The sequence below is a fragment of the Herpailurus yagouaroundi genome, unplaced genomic scaffold (assembly GCF_014898765.1).
Source record: "Herpailurus yagouaroundi ecotype Mexico unplaced genomic scaffold, PumYag 100, whole genome shotgun sequence".
Classification (NCBI taxonomy): domain Eukaryota; kingdom Metazoa; phylum Chordata; class Mammalia; order Carnivora; family Felidae; genus Herpailurus; species Herpailurus yagouaroundi.
Genome location: NW_024412391.1, coordinates 17,504,229 through 17,520,971, shown reverse-complemented (window position 1 = coordinate 17,520,971; position 16,743 = coordinate 17,504,229). Strand labels below are relative to the sequence as shown.

At 58.7% G+C, this 16,743-nt stretch overlaps 1 protein-coding gene and 1 long non-coding RNA gene across 7 annotated transcripts in view; one reads left to right on the top strand and one right to left on the bottom strand.

Moving 5' to 3' along the window:
- Window positions 1–5,292: 5,292 nt before the first annotated feature.
- Window positions 5,293–16,743, top strand: part of FLNC (filamin C) — a 27,299-nt gene continuing 15,848 nt past the window's right edge. For 3 of the 6 annotated variants that reach the window (XM_040472014.1, XM_040472012.1, XM_040472010.1), the window contains exons 1-13: window positions 5,293–5,960; window positions 10,310–10,558; window positions 12,117–12,214; window positions 12,363–12,513; window positions 12,609–12,727; window positions 12,936–13,013; window positions 13,209–13,371; window positions 13,547–13,747; window positions 14,955–15,092; window positions 15,489–15,615; window positions 15,759–15,895; window positions 16,106–16,299; window positions 16,393–16,506. In XM_040472014.1, the coding sequence (XP_040327948.1) occupies window positions 5,609–5,960; window positions 10,310–10,558; window positions 12,117–12,214; window positions 12,363–12,513; window positions 12,609–12,727; window positions 12,936–13,013; window positions 13,209–13,371; window positions 13,547–13,747; window positions 14,955–15,092; window positions 15,489–15,615; window positions 15,759–15,895; window positions 16,106–16,299; window positions 16,393–16,506 (2,121 nt within the window). In that variant the 5' untranslated portion in view covers window positions 5,293–5,608. Of the gene's footprint in view, window positions 5,961–10,309; window positions 10,559–12,116; window positions 12,215–12,362; window positions 12,514–12,608; window positions 12,728–12,935; window positions 13,014–13,208; window positions 13,372–13,546; window positions 13,748–14,106; window positions 14,170–14,954; window positions 15,093–15,488; window positions 15,616–15,758; window positions 15,896–16,105; window positions 16,300–16,392; window positions 16,507–16,743 lie in introns of all 6 variants that reach the window. The other 3 variants (XM_040472011.1, XM_040472009.1, XM_040472013.1) reach the window with 2 other exon arrangements.
- The window catches only part of LOC121028371 (uncharacterized), a 7,750-nt gene continuing 4,825 nt past the window's right edge, over window positions 13,819–16,743 (bottom strand). The window contains exon 2 of the long non-coding RNA XR_005789197.1: window positions 13,819–14,499. This is a non-coding gene — a long non-coding RNA (uncharacterized LOC121028371). The remainder of the gene's footprint in view (window positions 14,500–16,743) is intronic.

Sequence of the window (16,743 nt, the reverse complement as noted above, 5' to 3'; positions counted from 1 at the left end):
TGAAGAGTGTTTAAATGAAGGGACTCTGTACACAGGCAGAGTTAGAGAACCAGCAAGGAATAGTGAAATCCCCAGATACCAGCAACAGTGTCTCCCATCACAGACCTGAAGGAGAGGGGAGGAGGGCAGGGCTAGAGGACTGGAAAGGGGCCCCGGACCCACAGAAGGGTACGGCCCTTGTCAAAGCCTGACACCCTCTCCCCCCACCTGTCCGTTTCCTAATGGCACTTCTCATTGGCTGATCCCAGCTGCGAGCCAGAGAGCAGCGATGCCCAGGTGACACAGGTCAGTCTCCTGGAATTCAGAGTAGGGCAAAGGATGGAGAGGGGATCAAAGTGGAGATAGAATGATAAGGATAATTTATGAGTGTCCTTGGTTACCGTCGTTGCTGTGGAAACCTCTGTGATTGGTTGTTCCAATGAATGTTTCCATAGGAGAGCCCTCAAGTGCATTCATAAGCCACAGTGGACAAAATGGTGCCATGACCGCTGGTTTCCCGGAACGCCTCTCTGCCTCTTTTCTGCCTGATGCCAAAGGAGTTTGTTCCATTCACCCAAATGTCCGAAGTAACGTACCTATAGAGCATGTACTGTAGTGGGCACTGCTAAGCATTAAATGAATTCACTTCTTCCCCGGCCTTTTCCTAGGGGGCCTGGGGCCAGTTCTAAAATCGTGATCAGTCACTGTAGTAAACAGGGCTGCACCTAGGCAGATTGAGGGCATTGCCACGCATTCCTTTCTCTCCCTTTAAATGACTCCTCTTTGAAGGCAGTGCTGATTTGGGGTGGCCTAGCTCCTTGCAATTCCAAGTGTGGTCCACAGACCAGCAGCATCAGCGTCGTTAGCTTGTTAGGCAGTATCTCAGGCCTCACATCAAACCTACCAGCACAGAATCTGCATTTTAACGAGGTCCCCAGTTGATTAGTATGCGCACTAGAATTAGAAAACTGCCCTCAGCGACATTAGGTTGTATGTGCTCAGTTGTAACCTAAATTGAAGAAATTCCTTCACAACCCATCCGGGACCACTGGCCCCTTGCTGTTGAGTGTAGGTAGGGGGACCCTGTTTTTAATCCACTTTAGTCCGGCCACCAGTCGGCTGGAGAACATATGTGGTGGAAAGGACTGGAAGATGACTTACCAGTGAGGATCACTGATTTAACTTGGAATTAGAAGCCAAGATGGAGGTCACGGTCTGGGAGGCAGTGAGCCTCCAGTTAGGACTGCATCCCATCCTTCCCAGGCCTGAGCCTAGAGCCTGAGCAATGCGCAGGAAAGTGGTCCTGCTTTTCTTCCCCCAGCCCTTTTGCTCATTTTAGAAAGCCGTCCTCTTCACCATTTGGGTCTTTGTGCCTCCTGGTCTTGTTGATATACTGTTGCCAGAATAAAGAGGACTCTCTGTGCTGAGTGTGAAACAGCCACTTGAGCTAGCTTTAAGTCCACGAGGGTGTCTCTTAGAAGCCACCACCAGGCATGCATCCAGGCTGAGGTACAGCTAGAACCAAACACCTGGGGGCCTCCATCTGCCCACTGCTGTGCTCTGCGCGACTCTTCCCTTTCTGCACAACAGCCCCTCTGCTCGCTCTCCCCGGGCCACCACCTGCCACTCCTGGGTAGTTCTAAAGATCAGAAGTAGTCTGGCTCCAATTCTGGCAGATGCAGTGTTAAGATGAAGGGAAGGGAAGGGGAGGGGAGGGGAGGGGAGGGGAGGGGAGGGGAGGGGAGGGAAGGGAAGGGAAGGGAAGGGAAGGGAAGGGAAGGGAAGGGAAGGGAAGGGAAGGGAAGGGAAGGGGGGAACAGTGTAGTGATCCCGGCAACGGACTCTACAGGGGATAGGGACGGCTGTGAGGAAGCGCCTGCTCACTAGAACCTTCGTGGCCCAGGGGCGCCTGGGTGGCTCAGTCGGTTGAGCATCCGACTTCGGCTCAGGTCATGATCTCACGGTTTGTGGGTTGGAGCCCCGCGTCGGGTTCCGGGCTGACAGCTTGGAGCCTGGAGCCTGCTTCCGATTCTGTGTCTCCCCCTCTCTCTGCCCCTCCCCCACTCATGCTCTATCTCTCTCTACCTCTCAAAAATAAAGAAATGTAATAAAAAAAAAAAAAAAAAAAAAAAGAACCTTCATGGTCCATAAGGCACCAGCACAGGAAACAAACTTACTTTTTTCTGGTCACCTATTAGCTGCGAAGCACCGAGCTAATCACCTCGCATGCTCTCTCTTCTCATCTTCACACATAAAAAATCTCCTAATCTCCTACAAGAGTACTATTAACTCCATTTTACAGATTCGAAACTGAAGCCCCAAATCATTATATTACCTGCCGGAGGTGGCAGAGGCAGAATTGAAGAGGGCTATGGATCTTTCTATCCTACCAGAGTGTCCCCGGCACATAAGTCAGGGCCACAGTCAGTATCACTGACTGATCAAAGTGCCAACTATGAACTTGGCCAACCTGGTATCCTCATAGGTGACTCTGGAAATGTCCCCGACTCCAGAAAAACAAGATTTTCAAACACAGCCCATTGGACCTGGTCACTTAGATTCTGCTCACCCCAAACCATGGCCAAAGTCAGTGGCTGACAAGCAGTGCCCCTTGATGGGAAAGGCAGGGCCAGGTGAATACCCAGGCAACCTGGTCTCTTGAGACAGGTCAGTGGGTGGTGAGTCAGGGGGTTATAAAAGGCATATGGCCCCAGCCAGCTCTGCCCCAAATACTCAGCTGACGAAACCCCCTGCAAACCCCTCTCTGCGCCCCTGCCTGACTCAGGGAGGAGGAGCACATCAGCCCTCCTCAGGGAGTGGGGGGGGGCCCACTTGGCAGGCCCCAGGACTAGCATTGTGCACGGTTTGTTCCAGCACTTATGGCTGTGCCTGGGCTCATGGGCTATATTCAGGGCTGAGTCACCAGCCTGCTCCTGGGTCAGGCTGACTATGACTGGCTGGCTGGGGCCTGAGTCAGGCCCCGATTTATCCTGGAGAGCAACAGGTTCGGGTTTCTGTGGGAGGGGGTGAGAAGGATGCCGGGAACCATCCTTGGCACTGGGCACCCTTGTCTGCCAACCATTCACTTACTCCTCTGGGGCTGCACACAAACCTCTCTTGCAGGGAGGGTAGGAGAAGAGGGAGAGAGGGGAGAAAGAGAGGGTAGGCTACACTTGGGAGTTCTTTCTTCACTCACCGGCTTCCCTCTGAAATCCCCCCTCCTTAACGGATGCCCTCAACTTACTGGGGGACCTCAGGTAATGCCCACAAAACGGGACTGTGAGCCATTAGAGTTTGTAAAGAGGCTGTCAGCTCCAAGCAAACCCACCCTACTCCTCTCTCTCCTCCCCAGGAGAGCTGTCTCAGATCTGTACCTCAGTTTCCTCATCTGGGCTTCAATGACAACCTCGCTGAACCCTGAGCTGGCACCTCAGACTGGGTGTCAAATGTCTACGTTTTTACACACACACACACACACACACACACACGCACACCCCTCCCTCCCTGTGAGACCGAGCTATGTGTCATGTGTCCCCAGCTGGGCATCTCTCCACAGGAGAGCTCAGCCTCTCAAGTAGATGGTCAGTACTGATGCCTGATGGTTGGTTTTGGACATGGGACAAAGGTGGCATGGGGGGGAATGAGAGTTCTGGAGATGGGGGCGTGCCAATAGGAGAGTGGGATTCCTGAGCACCTCGTCACAGGCAGCCGACAGAACATGAGCCGCAGGGCCCAAGCTATTTATACCTCGCCTGTCATTATCAGGGCCCCCAGTGCTCCCCCCTCCCAAGCCACGCACAGCAGGTCCCTCTTCTGTTTCTGGTCCCTTCTCTACTCCTCCCCCTCCCTACCTAATGAGAAGGGAAAGAAATCATTCATGGACTCCTTTTGCCATAAGCACTGCCCCCCCCCCAAAAAAAAACCCCTTTTTCTGAACTCCATAACAGGGACTGCCTTCATTCTGCCCTTGAAGAGACAGCCCTCAAAGATGCCCACTGTCTTCTTCCTTTCCACACTGCCTGGGGGTAGAAGAGGAATAAGATAGAATGATTCACCTAGAAGGTCCCAGAACCTTCTCAAATGTCAATCATCAAACAGCTTGAGTTGGGGAATGTCTGGCCCAACCTTACTGTGTCAAGAGGGATGGGGCAGCTGAGGAAGTTTGGCCTAAAAGGGGTACCAGGAGATATGGAATACATGTACGCTACACAGAATTGCAGGCTATATATTCTCTATATAAGTACATTTGATAGCTCTTTCCCCTCACTCCAAGCAGCTCCTCTGAGTGCCTCAGTTTCCTTGCTGTCACCATACCCTAGGCCTCCAGCTGCCCTTGGCTTACCCTGAGCCCAGTCCCGCCTAGGCTTTCTGGCTGGCTCCCTTGGGCTCTCCCTGCCCACCAGCCCCGTCACGTTTCCCCTTGGCTGTTCTGGGCAAGGCTCTCCCTGTTTCTGTCTGGCTAACCCGCCCTTTTGCTGGAAGGATCTGCCTTGCGGCCCAAATGGGCACATTGCCCAGGGGGCTCCCTGGCACAACGGGCAGTCTCTCCTTGCCCTCTCATCACCTTGGTTGAGTCAGACATGGAGGGGGGAACACGGTGTGACTCACTGGGTACTATCTTCCTGAGCTCAGCTTCATTCTGAGGGGATGAGGCCAAGCAGGCTGGTGACAGGGACACTGAGTCAGGGGCAGCCTCAGTCTTTCCCCTGGGACCCTGGGTTTGGGCTTCAAATGAGGCTTTTCTACCTGTAAAGTGGAGCACCCCCAAGCCTTCTTCCTAATCGGCCTGGGCAGTGTCCCTGCTTCCTCTCAGCCCATCTGTACACAAGCACACACACTTCCTTTCCCCTGCAGGTGGACAATACCCTGGGCCAGGAGCCAGGACTCCCAGGCCCTGTCAACGGCCCTGCCACCAATTCATCCAGAAAATTCTGTCAGCACGACTTCAGTGTGTTTTGCCCCAACCGCTAGCCTCAGTTTCCCCATTATGTCTTTAGTCCCACAGCGTGTGAAGGGGGTGTATTTCATCTTCGTCTGGCGACGCTCAGTTTGGGGGTGTAGGGTGCGCTCGCCCCTCGCCTTTCCGCTCTGCGATCCACCTCCCCAGAGCGGCTGCGCAGGACGGAGCCCGCCTGGGCCGCAGACCCAGGCCGAGGCTGGGGGGCGTGTGTTGGGGTGGGGGGAGCCCTCCCGCCACCCGGGCCCTGTTGGGGGAGGGGAGGAAGGAGGCGGGGCCGCCCGCTCCGCTCAGCCCCCACCCGCGGGCCGGGCGGCATTCCTGGGAGGCCGGCGCTCTGACGTGGACTCGGGGGCCGCAAGCGCGGCGTGGGGGGGGGCGCGGCCCCAGGGGCTTCTTAAACCCCCCGCCCCGGCCCGGCCCGCACTTCCCGAGCACTGCTCCGCCCCCGGAGGGAGAGAGAGAGAGACAGAGAGAGAGAGCGCGGCCGAGGAGCCGAGGAGGCCAGCCGAGTCCCACCAGCCAGGGCGCGAGACAAGTTGAGAGCAGCGCAGCGCAGAGCTGCGAGTCCCGCGGTCGCGCCCCGACAGCGCCCCGACAGCGCCCCAGCCCCAGCCCGAGGCCAGCCCGAGCCCAGCAGGCAGAGCAGCCCCCGCCCCAGCCCGCGCCAGCATGATGAACAACAGCAGCTACTCAGAGGCCGGCCTCGGCCTGGGCGACGAGGTGGACGACATGCCGTCCACGGAGAAGGACCTGGCCGAGGACGCGCCGTGGAAGAAGATCCAGCAGAACACGTTCACGCGCTGGTGCAACGAGCACCTGAAGTGTGTGGGCAAGCGCCTGACCGACCTGCAGCGAGACCTCAGCGACGGGCTGCGCCTCATCGCGCTGCTCGAGGTGCTCAGCCAGAAGCGCATGTATCGCAAGTTCCACCCGCGCCCCAACTTCCGCCAGATGAAGCTGGAGAACGTGTCCGTGGCCCTCGAGTTCCTGGAGCGCGAGCACATCAAGCTCGTGTCCATCGGTCAGTGCGGGCGAGCAGTGCACGGACACAGCGGGGAGGGGGAAGTGCCCCAAGAAAGGGCTGGCCCCTGGGGGCGGCAGACACAGGTGCTGGGTGGGTGCCGGGAGCTGAGATAGGACAGAGAGTGGCCCCCTGGCCCAGGGAGAGGGCCCTGGTCCCTGCTTTCCTGCCATCAATGCAGGCCCTATGGGCAGTGCCTTCACACCCCTCTGTCCCTTCAGCGGAATATTGGGGTTCCCCAGGGGAGTCCACACCTTACCGTTTCTAAGTCGTCCAGCTCAGCCTCCCGGCACACACTCCCATCAACCCGCCTCAACTCATTGTCCCCTTTCTTGCCATGGGGCCATCCCAGCCCATGCTTGAGAAGACAGGGTGCCCATTACTGATTCCTGGGGGGCATTTACTCCCTAAACAAAGCAAAGAGCTTCTTTGCCTCCCAGCACGTCCATGGGGGAGAAGCAGGCTGAAGGCAGGTCAGGGAAGCTGGTGGCTAGGCAGGCATGGGGGGGGGGGGGGCAGGCGGGCTCCACAGGCCTGTGCTTAGCAGCTGGGTTCAGGCCCCTGGGCCAGGGCAGGCAGGGCCCAGCCTCAGAAGCCTAAAAAGGCACTAAGAGAGGGCAGAAAGCCTTAACCCCTGCCTATCCACCTCCTGCTTTAGTCTGCGCAGGAGGGTGCTCCCCTAAGTCCATGCCAGGCCCCAGCCCACTCCCTAGGACTGGATTGGCTGCAGCTAACTGTCTGGGTTGAGAGGAGGGAGGGGAAGGCCTGTAGAAGGGAGGAAGTCATTGAGTGTAACCAGATTTGGAAGGTGTATCAGTGCTGGTGGGGGTGGGGAAGCGCTCCAGGCTTGGGAGCTTGGGGAGCTGAGGGTGGGCTCTGAGTGGTCAGAGGCTGCTCCTCCCCTCACAGCCCTGCAGTCCTCCCTGCTGGCTGGGGGCCTAGGGAAGACCCCCTACCCCAGTGGTGAGCTCTTAAGAGTCTTGCTGTGATTTACAGGAAAGGGCCCCTTGGGGTGCACCCCAAAACCCCAGGAGAAGAGTTTCACATGGGGTCCGATGCCTCCCCCCACCAGGCTACCCCAAAGATAATTGAATATCTGTCCACCCCCACTGTCCCTCAGGGCATCTCTAGGCCTCCTGAATTAGCAGCTGAAGTCAGTCCGGGGCCCTTTGCCCTGTCCAGTCCCCTCTCTAGGCCTTACCCCTCCTGCCCCAATACTGCCCCCCCACCCCACCCGCTCTGGCCTGGAAATAGCCCTGCCTCCGTGACACAGCAGATGTCTCTGAGCTTTCCAGAAGGACAAGCCTGAGGACAGGGGTGGGGGAGGGGACCCTGGTGTGTGTAGTGGGGTGAGGGCTACAGAGTGTGTGTGTTGGTGGGGGGTTGGTCGGAGGATTTGTGTGGGGGAATCAGAGACAAGTCAGTCCTGGGGCTGTCATCCCCCTGCATGCTGAGGTTTGACCGACAGACTGACGGTCCCAGGTGGGGTCTCAAGAGGAGGGCCTCCGGCCTCACCAGGACTTTATAGGAAACTGCTCAGCCTTCCTCTCCCCTCCCTGCTGCGGGGGCCGCCGGCCCCTCTCCAGGCCTCATCCTTCCTGAGCGCACCTCTCCCCTCCCCCATGGCGGTGCCTGGCTCCGGCCCCTTGGCTCAACAGCGGAGGGGCCGGCTCAGAGTAGAGGGGGAAGAAGGAAAAGATGGTTTGGGGGCGGGAGGGACGCTCCTGGGTTCCCGCTGAGAGGAAGGGGAACTGTTCCCCATTTGGGCCAAGTGGCTCACTCGTGCTGATGAGATAAGCTGTCAGCAATTTGGGGCCGGGCCTGAGGCTGAGGGTGGAGGGAGGGGGCACAGGGGGCGGGGCTGCTCGACCCTGAGGAGATGTCAAGGGATTCCCCACCAGGGGCGGCTTTCTGCTTCCTCTGGTTCCCTCTGGCCCGATCAGTGGTGGGAAGGGGCTGTGGTGGTGGTGGTGGGGGGGGCCTCCTCTGGGCCTTATCTCAGGACTGCGATGGAGCATCTGGGCACCTGGGAGGGGGTCAGAAAGACTCCCCACTTCCCTTTCCAGGAGTGGGGTGGGGGCTGGGGGCTGGGAAGTCCAGCTAAAGAACGGGGTGCTCAGCCCGGGTTGAAGGAGCTGTGTGCCCTTACCCCAGCACCCCAACCCGGCCCCCACCAGCCCCTCAGCCCCTCCAAACAAAGAGGCCTAATGAGGCAGCTCTGTGCCGCAGCTGTTCCCCAGTTGCTACTCCTTCTAGAGCCAACAGCTGAGGGAGGGGCCAGAGGGGGGCAGCAGCTGTGCCGGCACCTCCCTCGCCAGGGCCCTCACTCCTTCCCCACCCCTGAGGCCTGGGGTGGCCTCAGGGTCTGGCTGTAGGGCTCTTCCCACCCCTTTGGGGGTGTCCCCAGGCTGGAGAAGAAGGGGTGGCTCAGGGTGGGAGGGAGGAAGCCTGAGCTCCCCTTTTCTGCCTGGCCTGGGGCAGGAATGGGTCTGGAGAGGAAGGTCATTGCTCCGGAGCAGGACTCTAGGTCCCTCTCCTGCCCCAAGCCGCAGTGGACCACTTGCTGTCTGGCCCAGGGCCAGTCACTGGGGAGAGACTTCTCCTTGCGGCAAATATGAATGACACCCCCTCCAACCCCAGCGGCCTCAAGGCCTCCCTCCCACGAATCTGCCCCCCCCCCCCCCCCGCCCCTGGTTTGCAAGAAGCTCTTCTGGGTGTGGGTGTGTGAGCACTGGCTTTGGAGGCTGTCGGGGTGGTGAGAGGCCTTGGGGCACTGGGTGTCAAGACTGTGTGAGAGTATGGCGGCCTGTGTGTTTGAGAGAGCGCCCTGAAGCACCGGGAGGCCGGAGTGAGTTGTGTCATGGAATCTGAAAGCTGCCAAACCTTTGTGCTGCAGCAGAGCCAGGGGGAGAGGGGGCGGGCTGGGGAGCTGCCGGGGAAGGAAGGATGAATCAGTGAAAGGGTGGGGGAGCCAAGGGGGCCAGAGCTGGAGGCCAGAGGGATAGAGAGGCTGCGATTCCCCCTCCTGGGGGCTGGTGGGGATGGGGTGGGGGATGCTGGGGTTCCCCAGGCCTTTGGTCTCCGGACTGTTTTCTCCCAAGATCTAGGGGAGGAGGAAAAGTTGTGTAAGGGGTGTGGGGGGGGAGGGGGGTGCGCCTCCAGCCCCACCCTCTCCCATCTCTCAGGCAACACCAGTAAACAAGGCTGAATCTTCTGTCCCCCCTCCCAACCTCCTAAAAGTAGTGTTCAGGGAAGCTGATGGATTTCAGGCCTGCATTGCCCTTTACAAATAAGCTGGCTTCCAAAGACTCATACTGTAGGCCATCCCGGCTCCTGGATATTTCACTCTGGCTGTTGAAGGAGAACCAGGTCTCCCGAATCTTGAGGAAGCGATTCTGGTCCCTAGTATTCCTCCAAGGTGGGGATGGGTGAAGAGTCTCAGCTCCTGAGACTTGAGTCCACACGGGTGACATTCCTCCTGGCTCATGTGAAATCCCACTGGCCCCAGCATTTGAAAACATGATTTTCAAGCCTTACCCAAGCATGCACTGTACCCCCCTCTCCCTCCCCCTCCCCGAACTTTGTTCCAAAAGCCTTTTATGGTGTTCAAGAGGAGAATTCGGCTGGAACCAGGTTAGTTCTAATTCCTCTCTAATTTCAGTTTTTTTTAATATTCATTCAACTAGTATTTACTGAGATCCTACTAAGTCCTAGGCTCTGAGTGTAGAGAAATAGTGTCTACTGTGAAAGAAACCAAAGAGTACTTACTATATGATTCCATTTGTATAAATCTCTAGAAAATGCAAACTAATCCATAGTAACCAAGGGCAAACCAGTTGTTGCCTGGAAAGGGGGACAAGGAAGGGCAGGCGGAGGGACCACAAAGGGGTACGTGCAAGGAAATCTGGGGAGAGGTGGATAGGTTTATGACTTGTGGTGATGGCGTTATAGGCACATACATGTTGTCAAAGCTTGTCCAGTTTAATACGTGCAGCTGGTGTGTCAGGCACACCTCAATAAAACTTAAAAAATGAAAACGGCGCAGCCCCCCCGCAGAGGCTTACAATCCCGGATGATCGCCAGGGGGCCTGTAGCCGGATGGAGGCCCACGCATGCGCTGTTCCACAGGTGAAAGTACCTGCCGTGGGGCACGCTGTAGGCAGACCCAAAACTTTAGGCCTCTGGGCGCGGCCTTGGCCTTGCTGGAGGGTGAGAATTCGGTAGGCAGAGAAGGGGGCAGGTTCCGAAAGCGGGAGGCCTGACCCCCTCTGCTCTAGCAGCTGCCTCGTGAGCTGAGCTGTGGAGGGCAGCCCCCTCGCTGAGCCCAGCGTGTCCCCTCCACTCTGCAGACAGCAAGGCCATTGTGGATGGGAACCTGAAGCTGATCCTGGGTCTGATCTGGACGCTGATCCTACACTACTCTATCTCCATGCCCATGTGGGAGGATGAGGAGGACGAGGACGCCCGCAAGCAGACGCCCAAGCAGCGTCTGCTCGGCTGGATCCAGAACAAGGTGCCCCAGCTGCCCATCACTAACTTCAACCGTGACTGGCAGGATGGCAAAGCTCTGGGCGCCCTGGTGGACAACTGTGCCCCTGGTAAGTGGACCAGTGGGCCCATCATGGAGCCCTTCGCTGGTGGTGCTGAGGGCTGTGGCTGTCAGAATGCATATCTCCGGGCTGGGGGATCAGGACGGCCTGTGGGGCTTGCCCTCTGCTCCAACTGAGAGTCATTACTGGTGACAGGCCCTTCCTGCGGGTGTGACAGATACTGCAGCTTGCAGCAAAAGGTTCAGAATTCCTCATTTTACAGACAAGGGCAATGAGGTCCAGAGAGGGCAGTGATTTGTCCAAGATCACACAGTTTATCTGTGGCAGAACTGAACTTGAGCCCAAGGTCTCAACTTCCTGCTCCATGAGTGTCCTACTTTGCCATACGGGTACCATTTCTGCTGAGTTGAGAGAAAGGAAATATGGTAGGACTTGTAGCAAGAATCCCAGAAGTCAGACCCTGACAAGGTTCTTCTTTGTGAGGCTCTGGGAGAGGTTTGACGAGGGACTGAGGCTGGTGTGCTGCTGCCCAGTGACAGGTGGCCCAACACTGTCGTCTCAAACGTAGGCCCTGGCCCGGTCAGGTGGGGGGGCAGTCAGGGCCCATGAGAAGACTGAGGCCATGACTGGCTAGAGCCCTGCCCTATATGCATCTCCCCTTCTGACTATCACCTCCCAAGAAGATAGATCGCCTTCTAATCTGAGTCGGTCAGCTCTGCCTCTGGGGAGCCATGGCCCCTTGGGAGAATCCTCCCCAGTCTGGGGTCAGCTGGGGAGCAGGGGGTGGGAGGTGGGGGCACCAGCCGCCTGGGAAGCATTCCCAGCTGCTGAGCCATTGCCCACAGCTGGTGAGGCCGCCAGAAGTGAGCTCAGCTGTTCCGGCCGGTCATGGATTCCAGCCTTTGAGCTGGCCCCCTCCCAGCCAGTGAGCATCACCCCTCCTCCAGCTCTGGCCTGGACCAGGCACCCCCTGACCTTTGCACCCCTTGACAGGAGTGATCTGGAGCTGCCTCAGCATTCTTCCCATTAGGAGGGCTGTGTTTTGGGTGGCCACAGAGGAGAACCTATCCTCTCATGACATGCCCTTATGTGCCTCAGTTTCCCCAAGTGGGTAATGAGGAAGGAGAGGGTGTCTTAGGCTCTAAGCCTGACGTGGGAAGTGTTTGGAGCTCTAGGACTTGAGGGAGGCTGTGAGGAGACCTTGTAGAGGATGGCGTCAGAGGCATGTGCAGGATGGAACCTGCTGTCCCGAGGCAGCAGGAGTGAGGCGGGAAGGACTGGGAGGGGGGCGGTCCTGACAGGGTCTGCGCCGGGGCCTGGGCCGGCAGAAGGCTGACTGGCAGGGCTGGTGCCAGGCTGCGTCAGCCAGGGCAGAAAGACCTCATTGTTGGTGCTAGGGAGGGCTGCCGCGCCTCCCAATGGCGATGGGCATCCCAGCGATGGTCCGTAACGTAGGGGGGTAGCAAGAACCTGGCTGGTCAGGGGCCCAGAGGTGCGCGGCAGCAGGCGTGACCCCGCAGCCTGTGAGGGTGTCGGGTGAGCAGATGCTCTGCATTCTGACTGGCTGCCTTCCCCTACTCATCGTCTCCCTCTACCATCTCTCTAGGCCTGTGCCCTGACTGGGAAGCCTGGGACCCCAACCAGCCTGTGGAGAACGCCCGGGAGGCCATGCAGCAGGCGGACGACTGGCTCGGGGTGCCCCAGGTACACGAACAAAGAGGGTGGAGGAGAGTAGGGGGCCAGGAGGGCCAGGACGGAGGTTGGGTCTATGAGGATGCCCGGTCAAGAGCGGGGAGAGCACCGAAGTCACTGGGTAGAGGGCACCCTGTAACTCCCTTCTTCCCTGTGGCAGGTGATTGCCCCCGAGGAGATTGTGGACCCCAACGTGGATGAGCATTCTGTCATGACCTACCTGTCCCAGTTCCCCAAGGCCAAACTCAAACCTGGTGCCCCTGTTCGCTCTAAACAGCTGAACCCCAAGAAGGCCATCGCCTACGGGCCTGGTACGTGTCGAGTCCCTGCCGGTCTTCCCTGGGCAGTTGGGTCCATCCTAGGATGGGTCTTCCTAAGTAACCTGGCTCTGCCGTCTGTCCCTCAGGCATCGAGCCCCACGGCAACACTGTGCTACAGCCTGCCCACTTCACCGTGCAGACGGTGGATGCCGGCGTGGGCGAGGTGCTGGTCTACATTGAGGACCCTGAGGGCCACACCGAGGAGGTATGGAGAGCTGCTGAGGACGAGAGGGAATGGCATGGGCTTCGAACCAGAGACCACGGGCTGCTAGCAGGACTGGCCTGGAGATGGCTGCCAGAATTAACTACTAGGCCGGGTTCTGGGGGAAGCATCACCGTGGGTGCTGCCAGGCACTGTGGGGTCAGGAGGGGCTGCAGCCTCTGTGACTTCCGGTCTTTTCCCTTCCCAATAGGCCAAAGTGGTTCCCAACAATGACAAGAACCGCACCTATGCTGTCTCCTATGTGCCCAAGGTTGCGGGGTTGCACAAGGTATCTCCCTGCCGACCCTCCCCATCCCGCTCACGTCCTTGGCTCTGTCGTCGTGGAGCCCTCTGTCAGCTCGCAGCCCACCCCAGCATGCCCAGCAGCCCACCTCTCCCCAGCCTTGGTTGCGCCCTGCCCATCCACCCCCTCTCAAAAGAACTGCTTTCCCCGAGAGGCTAACATTTGGCCCCTGATCTGCAGGTGACTGTGCTCTTTGCTGGCCAGAATATCGAACGCAGTCCCTTTGAGGTGAACGTGGGCATGGCTCTGGGAGATGCCAACAAGGTGTCAGCCCGTGGCCCTGGCCTGGAGCCTGTGGGCAATGTGGCCAACAAACCCACGTACTTTGACATCTATACTGCGGGTAAGGATGGGCCCTAGGGGGATGTCAGGTGGGCAGCGCATGACTACATGGGTGATGTGGATGGGGGACAGGGGCAGGGTCTCAGCCAGAGGGTGGGTGGTCCCAGAGTGAGGGAGCCCGGAGCAGCTGTTTGTGTCCAGAGAGGGGGTTGCTGACTGCTTTTTGTGCATGGCAGGGGCCGGCACTGGTGATGTCGCCGTGGTGATCGTGGACCCGCAGGGCCGGCGGGACACAGTGGAGGTGGCCCTGGAGGACAAGGGCGACAGCACGTTCCGATGCACGTACAGGCCTGTGATGGAGGGGCCCCACACGGTGCATGTGGCCTTCGCTGGTGCCCCCATCACCCGCAGTCCTTTCCCCGTCCATGTAGCTGAAGGTAAAAGGCCCTTCACCCAGCCCCACAGTCACCCTCCCTGAGGCCAGGACACAGAGAGAATTGCCACCAAATTCCGGGGCTGAGGGTTTATGGGAAACGAACCACTAAATCCAGGGGTGGGAGGGGAGCCGGCATTAAAATAGGTAGAATATCCATGGGGCGGGGGCAGGGGGTAGCTCTGGAGAGATCTCATCCTGGTCATCTCTCCACCTACTATCCCAGGGAGGGTCCGGAGACCACAGCAAAGTATACAGACAGGTGCCACCTTGCAAGGGTTGTGGGGGCATATGTGATGGGCACCCATACCCCAGGCCCTCGGGTGGTGACTCCCGCCACTTGGTTCTCTCCCTGCCGCTCAGAGCCCTTGCCGTCACACGTCCCCTCCGTGCCCATCATCCACCAGGCCAAGAAAGTGGTGCCACGTTAGTACTGTCCAGGGGAGGTGGGGCCAGCATGGCCACAGCTGACTGGCCTCACCTGTGCTGTGTGGAATGGCCCAGGCAGTGTGGAATTGCCCTTCCGTGGCATTCTGTGACGGGCCCCAGGTTCTGTGCCATTGCCTGTGTCCTGTGGTAGGCCTGGATTATACGTCCTTGCCTGTTTTGTGGCATCCCGTTGGGTCCTATGCCATTTTATGTGTTCCGTGGCAGTCTGAGATCACTCTTCTTTGGCCTGTGTTCAGTAGCAAGGTCTGGGTTCATTGCCACTGGTAGTGTTCTGTGGCAGGCTGATTTCCATGCATTGCCTGTGACCTGCAGAAGGCTTCGTGTTATGTTGAATATCTCGTTCTGTGGCCTCGCTTAGTGTTTTATGGCATGACCTAGTCCTAAAGCTGCTATGGTGGCTCTGCCTGAGAAGGCTCAGATGGCTCTGGGTGGGTGGCTTTGGGTGGTTTGGGGACTTCCCCTCTCTCTCTTTGCCCCACTCTCTGCCCAGGCTCTGCCATGTCTGTGTCCCAAGTGACAATGACTCTGAGAAGCCCAGCAGGGAGGGTTTCTTGTAGCTGGCTCCTCGTCCAGCATGGCTCCCAAGGGCCCCAGTTGTGTCGGGGGCCCTGGGGAGCACGGGGGAGGACTGCATGAGGCCATAGCCTGTGCCTGTGAGGGTCAGGAAGACTATGTCCAGTGAGGTGGGAAATGAGTGGTGAGGGGCTGAGGCTCTGTCTCCAGCCCCTCAGCACCCCTAATCTTCTCCTTCCAACCCCCAGCCTGTAACCCTAACGCCTGCCGTGCCTCTGGGCGGGGCCTGCAGCCCAAGGGTGTGCGTGTGAAAGAGGTGGCTGATTTCAAGGTGTTCACTAAGGGTGCCGGCAGCGGGGAGCTCAAGGTCACAGTCAAAGGGCCAAGTGAGTGCCGGGGCCCAGGACTGGGGGGTGGGAGAGCAGGGAGGAAATATGGCCCGTGGTTCTGGCTTCCTGAGGGCAGTGACAACGAGCACCATGCCCCGCCCCGGAGAGACTCCAAGAAGAGACTCTGCCCAGAGGTACCATGGGACCTTAGGCATGTTGTCTCCTCTCTTGCCTCAGTTTCTCACCTGCAAACTGGAAATGATCCTTTTCACCCTACACGCTACTCTGGGTGTCATGCACAGGGATGGCATGTGGTCCCTGCCCGAGTTTCAGCTCTGCCCACTAGTCGCACTGCCCTCAGGCTGGGCCCGGGTGCCGGGGTCCCTGAGGGGATTGAGGACCTGTGGCTCTCAGACTGGTGATCACCTTCCTGTGTGCTCCCCGTCTCCTCAGAGGGCACAGAAGAGCCAGTGAAAGTGCGAGAGGCTGGAGATGGCGTGTTCGAGTGTGAGTACCACCCTGTGGTGCCTGGGAAGTATGTGGTGACCATCACGTGGGGCGGCTATGCCATCCCCCGCAGGTAAGCACCACGCACTCGCCAGGCCTGCCTGTCTGGGGCCTCACAAGCTGGGGAGGGGAGGACGGGCTGCCTGAGGGAAGAGAGGACTGGTACCTCTGGCAGAGGTGCTTCCCGGCATTGACCCCAGATCCCTCTTCGCCCAGTCCTTTTGAGGTACAGGTGAGCCCAGAGGCAGGAGCGCAGAAGGTACGGGCCTGGGGTCCCGGCCTGAAAACTGGCCAGGTGGGGAAGTCGGCCGACTTTGTGGTGGAGGCCATTGGCACGGAGGTGGGGACACTGGGTAAGTGGCTGGGTGGCAGCAAGCGGGAACGCTGGGGAGTGGTGCGATGGAGGGACACGGGGGGGTGACTGGGGACGGGAGGCGGGAACGCTGGGTAGTATCAGGATGAGACAGAGTGCGACGGAGGGGTGACTGAGGGAGCGATAGGAGACCTGCCCGAGTGTCCAAGCTGCCTCTTGGACCCCCTGATCTTCCCTCCATCGCTCCCAGGATTCTCCATCGAGGGGCCCTCACAGGCCAAGATCGAGTGTGATGACAAGGGGGATGGCTCCTGCGATGTGCGGTACTGGCCCACGGAGCCTGGGGAGTACGCCGTGCACGTCATCTGCGATGACGAGGACATCCGAGACTCACCCTTCATTGCCCACATCCAGCCAGCCGCACCTGACTGCTTCCCGGATAAGGTGGGGTCCTTGGGCCTGCATACTAGCCCGGGATGGGGTGAGCAGGCCCTCCTCCAGTCCCCAACCTAGCCCTCCGCTCCTCCCCCTGCACAGGTGAAGGCCTTTGGGCCTGGCCTGGAGCCCACTGGCTGCATCGTGGACAAGCCAGCAGAGTTCACCATCGATGCCCGTGCTGCTGGCAAGGGAGACCTGAACCTGTATGCCCAGGTAAGTCACTGCCCGGTCCTGCTACCCCCATTGCCCAGGAACCCTGGGAGGGCGGAGGCAGGTGAGAGGTAGAGGAAATTGTAGCGTCACTGGCCCGGCTTGACTCTCACGGATCCAAAAGAACTATGGGAAACTTAAAAATGTTGTGTTTTCTGATGATAACCTTATGAACATATTTTACCAAAAGTGTATTTTTTTGTACTAATAATTTTGCAATTGAAAGACGATTTGAATATG